Here is a 7,763-nt window from a genome sequence, read left to right as displayed (position 1 = left end):
GGACACCGAGGCCTGTTGAGGACCAGCTGTAGGAGAGTGTGGAAATGCGGCCACACGTCCCAGGATGGGTGGTTCAGAGGGGGGTCGGATGTGCGTGTTGCCCTGGGCCGGCCCTGCGTTGGCCGCGGAGTCCCGCTGAGCTCGCCTCGGTTTCCTCGGGTGTGCTGTCACTGTGTGGGACTGACGGCGACTTTGGCTTTGTGTCTAGGTGATCGTTGCCAAATGAGGAGGAAAGGACGATGCCATCGAGGACCCACAGCCAGGCACCCCTCCTCCCCGTGCGGTGTTAAACACTCCCCGACGCGAGAGACGCTGACCTACGCCCAAGCGCAGAGGATGGTGGAGATCGAGATCGAGGGGCGCCTGCACAGGATCAGCATCTCCGACCCCCTGGAGATCATCCTGGAGGATGACCTCACAGCTCAGGAGATGAGCGAGTGCAACAGCAACAAGGAGAACAGCGAGAGGCCGCCCGTCTGTCTGAGAACTAAGCGCCACAAAAACAACCGAGTGAAAAAGAAGAATGAAACCCCGCCCAGCGCCCACGGCACGCCAGCCTCCGCCGGCGCGCTCCCCGAGCCCAAGGTGCGGATCGTGGAGTACAGCCCCCCGTCGGCGCCCCGGCGGCCGCCCGTGTACTACAAGTTCATCGAGAAGTCGGCCGAGGAGCTGGACAACGAGGTGGAGTACGACATGGACGAGGAGGACTACGCCTGGCTGGACATCATCAACGAGAAGCGCAAGGGGGACTGCGTTTCGGTCGTATCGCAGAACATGTTTGAGTTTCTCATGGACCGCTTCGAGAAGGAGTCGTACTGCGAGAACCAGAAGCAGGGCGAGCAGCAGTCCTTCATCGACGAGGATGCCGTCTGCTGCATTTGCATGGACGGAGAGTGTCAGAACAGCAACGTGATCCTTTTCTGTGACCTGTGCAACCTGGCCGTGCACCAGGAGTGCTACGGGGTGCCCTACATCCCCGAGGGCCAGTGGCTCTGCCGGCACTGCCTGCAGTCCCGCGCCCGGCCAGCCGACTGCGTGCTCTGCCCCAACAAGGGAGGTGCCTTCAAGAAGACGGACGATGACCGCTGGGGCCACGTGGTGTGTGCCCTGTGGATTCCCGAGGTCGGGTTCGCCAACACGGTCTTCATCGAGCCCATCGACGGCGTGCGGAACATCCCGCCGGCCCGGTGGAAGCTCACCTGCTACCTCTGCAAGCAGAAGGGCGTGGGAGCCTGCATTCAGTGCCACAAAGCCAACTGCTACACAGCGTTCCACGTGACGTGCGCCCAGAAGGCCGGCCTCTACATGAAGATGGAGCCCGTGAAGGAGCTGACCGGCGGTGCCGCGACCTTCTCGGTCAGAAAGACCGCGTACTGTGATGTCCACACGCCGCCGGGCTGCACCCGGAGGCCTCTGAACATTTATGGAGACGCTGAGATGAAAAACGGCGTCTGCCGCAAAGAGAGCTCGGTCAAGGCCGTCAGGTCCACGTCCAAGGTCAGGAAGAAGGCCAAAAAGGCCAGGAAGACGCCGGCGGAGCGCTGCGCGGTCCTGCCGACCGTGTGTGCTCCCTATATACCCCCTCAGAGGTAAGTGCGCCCCAGCGCTGGGCCAGGAGTGGACTTAGAACGGGGTGTGAGGAGGGGGCGTGTGGGCGTCCGCGGGGGAGCTGTGTTGGGTGTCAGGGCACCTCTGCCCACGGAGCTTCCTGATGTCTCCAGATGCAGTGTGACTACGCTGGGAGCATCGATGTCGTGAAAGGGTGCGGCCGCCCTGCTTGGCGAGCCCAGCCAGCCAGTCTTGCCGCTCGCTGCCTTTGACGCAATAAAATGCTGTGCCCTGCCCCTGCCACAATCTGGGAACCTTTTAGGATTGGTTTTTAGTAATCGGGGGCTGGTGGGACACGTGGCCATGAGCGGAACACCGCAGGAGAGGAGGTGGAGTTTTTCCTTGTTGTTCGCACATTCCTTTTAGCTGTGCAAACACAGGTCGGTGTAAGGGCTCCCTGACCCCGGGCACCCGCCTTCTGGAGTGCTGGGAGTCCGGCACCAAGGCCTCCCTGGTGCCTGCTGTGGGCAGCCCACTTTGCTCAGCCTGTGTCCACTTCTGTCAGCCTCACCCTGTCCCCAGGGGCCGCTGGTAACCCCGCTCTGTGTCTGCTCCCGCTCCTCCGTTCCCTTCCTCTTCTAGACTAGACCTGTATCTCCCATCACTGACTTGCTGTGTTCACTCAGTTTTGTTTAAAATACCTTTTGTCTTGTTAGAGTGTAAGGTAAGTGACTGGGTGATGGAACCTTAGTCTCTTCAGTGTACCTCCTCCATGTGGAAGAGCGGCCGTTCCTTGGCCAGATGAGCCTGCTGCTCATTTAGCCCCTGCTCAGCTTTGTGAGAGGAGCGTGCCGCACACAGGGCCTGGGGTGTCAAGTGGCAGGCAAGGAGGGACAGCCTGGGGGTGAAGAGGCATGGACAGACGGAGGGATGTCTGCGGGGCGCACTGCACACAGGGCCTGGGGTGTCAAGTGGCAGATGCAGAGGGACAGCCTGGGGACGAGGAGGCAGGGATGGACGGACCGACGACTGGGGGGCGTGCTGCACACAGGGTGGTGGCGGAAGAGGGACAGCCTGGGGACAAGGAGGCATGGATGGACGGACGGACGGACGGACGGCCATCTGGGGGGATTCGGCCGTCTGGGGGGATTCGCTGCACACGTGTGGTTACCTGGACTACATTGTCATTCAGAAACGCTGAACTGATGTTAATTTTACTCACTGAGGATGTGACAGGTTTTTCATTGTTTGTAAAAATCAGCAGCCCAAGGCTGATTCCTGTGAGGCAGAGGTCAGACATACCCCCCACCCTCCAACCTTTTTAGCAATTCCTACACCAGTCGTTCCTCTGCGTCACTCTCTGCTCCTCTGCTGGGTTTGATAATTCATTGCAATGGCCACGCAGAACTCACAGGCCATACTCATAGGGTTTATTAGGGAAGTGACAGGTTATAGTTCAGGATCAGGGACGACTCAGGATACAGTTTTTCTATCAGGACAGCTTCTCAGCTGTGCTGGCAGGCAGGCCTCTTTTCTATCCCTCGGCCCGGTCTCTGCCCTGTTTGGGCAAGTGTTTACAAAGCTTTTTAGCTCCATCAGTAAGTGCCTGGAGGCACCCCACTCCGTCAGCAAGCCTCGGCCTGAGGGTGCTCAGCTCTTGCTTCGTGGGTCAGCACACCTCTGTAACCGCCTTGGCTCCATGGGCCGGGAAGCCCACTGCACCGTCTCATGCTGGTTTCCTGGTTCTGCTGCCCCTGCTTCTCCCCATCTCGCACCGTCCTGGTGTCACACCTCTCTCTCTCTGTCTTCTAGGTCTAGGAGGCTCTCAGTGCAGGGATCCCGGGTCCAAAGGATGTGTTCTGCTCCTGTCTCCTCTTCTTGGTGGTAGCATGACCCCCCCAACCCCCGGCCCCCCGGTCCACCTCTGGGATGGCTCGTTTTAAGCCTAGCAGGATGGCAGAACTGACCAATCCCTTCATTAGGGTTTCATACACCTTATTTGCTTGGTCCTACTCCCACAAGGGTGCCATGCACCTTATTTGCATTATTAGCAAGCTATCCAATACCCTTGGTGAGCCACAAGATCCTCATTTGCATAGTCCCACCCAGTCATTTGGTGGGAATAATAAGACCATGGTGAGAAAGGCCATATAAAAGCGATCCGTCACACTGCAGGCCACCCCCTGGCTTTTCTGGCCATGGTCCTTTCATAGTTGGAGGATAGCGTCCCCCTCCCGACATTTTACCAGTCCACAACAGTCATTAACAGTTAGTCCCTCAGTAGGGCAAAGAGTCCTCAGGGTGAGGTTACTCGGGCCAGCCACTCAGCTCTGCTGCAGGGTCCGTCTGACCTGGTCAGGGTCTCCAAAAGTCATCTGGCTTCACCCTTGATGGCCTCTCATAAAGTTTACCTGAAAGCAGGTTATTCCCTTGCTCTGAGCCTCACGAGGTATCAACATGGCAAAACCTTCAAGGGACCTTAGGTTCGGCCACTGTACTGGAGTCCAGTGGTGCCTCCTCCTTAGTCCACTGTTTCACACTTACAGCTTCTGCAGTTACAGTTTTTACAGTCACAGTTAAGCCTGTTAACAGTCAACACTCACAGCTGAATCATGTAATCCTATCAGCATCTTCCCAACCCTCTCTTCCCCAGACCCATCAGGACAAGAGGATTCTCTTCCGTGGGGATCTTCCCTTGTTGCCCTCATTTCAAGTGTAAGCACACCTACGAAAGTGTGTAAGCCAGCCACTTCATGCCTTTATCTCCTTCCATTTCAAATACCCGATGTTTACATTGTCCGTCCCTATCAAACCAGTGCTCTGGGGAGACAAGCGTGTTCCGTGATCTGAAGAATCTTCTGTTCAGTTGGAACATTGAGCATCTGCATCTATAAGCAAGGTCCAGTCCAGAGCAAGCCATCTAGACGCAGGGGTTAAGAGCTCAACTGCTAACCAAAAGGTCAGCAGTTCGAATCCACCAGCCACTCCTTGGAAACCCTGTAGGGCAGTTCTGCTCAGTCCTGTAGGGTTCGCTATGAGTTGGAATCGACTTGATGGCAACAGGGCTTTATACCAGCTCGGTGTCAAACGTCTTTCTCTTCATTTGGTCGGGTTCTGGTCAGCTCATCCCTAGGCCTTGTGGCTGGGTCATTGGGCACCAGCTGTAGGTTTGGGAGTCCACACACCTCCTGGCACTAAAGACCAGCCAGCCTGTTCCCTCTCTCATCCCTAGCCTTTGTGGGCTGGGTGATGGGGTAGCAGTGGAACATGTCCCAGCTTAGCCCATCTCTTCACTGCTACACCTCCCCACTTGCACTCATCAAGTGGACCCAGGTGGTCACCACAAGCTAGCATACCATGCTGTCTTCTCCCTGGTTCCCTTTACCATCCAGTCCTGGAAGTGGGTTCTTTTGATAGACACTGACTTTTCCTGTCTCTGTGCACCCAAAGACAAATTGTTGGCTGAAAATTCAAAAAGCAAAGCAGTCATGTTTTTTTCTGCAGGTCCTTCCTTCGAATGCAAATTTCTTGCTCTCAGCAGTTATGGGTAGGTCTGTATGTCTTTTCAAATGCAAATTTCCTGACTGGATAGGTTCTGGGTGGAGCTCCGGTTTTCTACCTAAGTCCCCAGTCCTGTACACACACGGCTGCTGCATTCAAAGAGCGGCCTGTGTTTCTCGTGGGCAAACCCCAGTCCTCCTTGTGGCATAGCCGATCAGGGATTGGCTAAAGGCAGAGTCAGGTGCTGTCTGTAATCTGTAGTAGCCAGTCTTCATTTCTGTCGTACATTCGGGTTTGCTTCACAACACTAGGTAGGAGAAACATGCAATTTCTGTAGTGCGGTCAAATGAACACATAGTCCTTTTAAAAACACTCCAGTTTCTTCATCCCCACATCTGGACTGTCTTCCCATTCATATGCATATGGCCTTGGGCCTCTGGCTGTGTGGAACCAGAAGACCCTGGCCCCAAACCTCTCATCTGGTTTAAGGGCCCTGACTTCTGCCCCAGGATGGGCTCCAGACGGGCTTTCCTCCCCTCAGCTGCAGCAGAGCATCTCTTCCTTTCCTTTCAGCTATTACAGGTAACAACGACCCAAGTCACCATGTGAGAATCAAATGTCTCACTTTGCAGCCCTCCGTTCTCTCCCTTACAAAGTCCCGTGCTCCTGTGAGTCTGGAATTGTTGCAGCAAATCCTGCCTCTGATGCTAAAGATCAGCACAAAGCTGGTTCCTGTGAGGTGGAGATGTCCCCAGCGTCCACCGTTCCCAGCTGCCGTCCCACTCCATCATCTCTAACATCAGCTGCTCCTGCTCCCCTCGGCGCTCTCCCTCCGGTCTTTGGGTTCCGTGATGCGCCGCGACGAATTTATGCACCGTACTTACGGTTAAGTGGTTGATTAGGGAGGTATCGGTGCAGCTCGGGATCCGAAACAGCTTGGTACAGTTCTTCCGTCAGGACAGCTTCTTCTCAGCTATGTCTGCAGGCTGGCCTCTCTCGGGCCTCGGCCTTGCCTGGGCCCTGCTCTGGTAAGTATTACACAGCTCCTAGCTCCGTGGGTCAGCAAGTGCCACCCCTCCCATCTCACGCCACCATCGCTCTTGCTACTGCTGTGCCTCCGTCTTGGGCTGTCTTCTGTGTTACAGCTCTCCTGCTCTGTCTCCATGTCTCCCTTTAAGCCTAATGGGAGGACAAAACTGACCAATCTCTTTGTTAGGGCTCCATGTACCTTATTTACATGGTGCCACCCCTACAAGGTTGCCATGTACCTTATTTGCATTATTAGCAAGCTGTCCAGTCCTCTCACTGGGCCACAAGCACCTCATATGCATAGTCCCAGTGATTTGGTGGGAGTTACAAGACCATGGTGAAAAAGGCTATATAAAAGAGATCCATCACGCTGCACTATTAAAGCATAAAAATGATCTGTAGCGTATCGAAGCTTCTCATATAACACAGATGTTAGCTTTTTGTGTTTTCTCGTACATTTCTGATTTAGAATAATTCGCGGTTATCGGGAGATTGTGATTCAGCAGCTTGGTTTGGTTTTACAATGTCATAAATTGTCAGGTAGCATAGTGGCACCTGCACGTGGACCAATGGGCTCTGTCCTGAGAGGAACAGCAAGCTTTTGCCCTGTGTTAAGAACTAAACGTTTAAAATGACATTTGTAAAGATGACTTACTCTAGCTGACTTTTTTCCCCAACTGAATTTTTTTTTCTTTTTGGACAGCAGTACATACTCATTAAAGACAGTCAGCTGGGACAGCAGAGTGACTGAAATGCTCACAGTTCCCTCCTCCAGAGAAGGCCGCTGTCCGCACTGCGGTGGATGCCTTTGCACATCGGCCAGGCTGACTCTTTAAAGGAGGTTCAGTTGAATTTCTAAATACAGGTCACAAAAGGGTAGGATTTGTGTCTTATCACAAGTTTCTATTTAAAAGGCCCAAATATTTCTGCCTTCCTGAAATCCACTTAGAAGAAACAAAAACTTTGAAGTCTAAAGGGCTGCCTTCTGTTAGCATCGTCTGATCGCCGGCTGCAGGGGAGGGGGAGGCAGGAGCTGGGCAGAGGCCGGGCGGGCCTTACCTGTCCTGTGAGGTGCACCTATTTCCATCCGCTCCTGGTGTTTCTGCCCGTTAGACGCCCCTTCGATTTGTTGGGTGTCAGGTGCTGGGATGAGGGAACCGACCTCCTCAGTTGGGGCCGACTGGCAGGAAAAGGCCTTTGTGATTGGGAAGTCTGGGCCTCCCGGGTCTGAGATGACTGTGGGTGATTGGGAAGAACTCGTGCTTTGGACTTAAATTTTCAAAGCAAGTGATTTGGCTGAGTCACGTGCTAAAGGTGTAGTCTGGCCTGCGTTCAGTTTTTTCCTTTTCCAATTTAGGAGTGAACTGTCCTTTATTTTGAGTAGAGTTAAACGCACCCAGACACCTGTTCCTGGCCACAGACCTCGAGGTCTGGGTTGGTTGTCTGAAGCTCTGTCGTTAGCACAGCGGTTGAAGCCCCTCAGGGGTTACTGAGAGGGACTGGAGGTTACAGAGCGGCCGCCTTCAGCACAGCCTGGGTGTGCGGCTGAGGCTGAGGCCGAGGCTAGGAGCTGCCGCGTTACACTAGAGCTGGGTCCTCAGCACGCGCAGCCCGGGTGTGTAGGAGCTGCCGCGTTACCCTAGAGCTGGGTCCTCGGGGCACGCAGCCCGGGTGTGTAGGAGCTG

At 54.8% G+C, this 7,763-nt stretch overlaps 1 protein-coding gene across 7 annotated transcripts in view; it reads left to right on the top strand.

The window, feature by feature from the left end:
• The first annotated feature begins 84 nt into the window (after positions 1-84).
• BRD1 (bromodomain containing 1) overlaps positions 85-7,763 on the top strand; it is a 63,574-nt gene continuing 55,895 nt past the window's right edge. For 6 of the 7 annotated variants that reach the window (XM_023734628.1, XM_023734626.1, XM_004380017.2 and 3 more), the window contains exon 1: positions 85-1,589. In XM_023734628.1, coding sequence (XP_023590396.1) covers positions 223-1,589 — 1,367 coding nt within the window. In that variant the 5' untranslated portion in view covers positions 85-222. Of the gene's footprint in view, positions 1,590-5,871; positions 6,078-7,763 lie in introns of those variants that run through there. The other variant, XM_023734630.1, reaches the window with a different exon arrangement.

Source organism: Trichechus manatus, unplaced genomic scaffold (genome assembly GCF_000243295.1).
Source record: "Trichechus manatus latirostris isolate Lorelei unplaced genomic scaffold, TriManLat1.0 scaffold00069, whole genome shotgun sequence".
Classification (NCBI taxonomy): Eukaryota; Metazoa; Chordata; class Mammalia; order Sirenia; family Trichechidae; genus Trichechus; species Trichechus manatus.
This window is presented reverse-complemented; position numbering and strand designations above follow the sequence as displayed.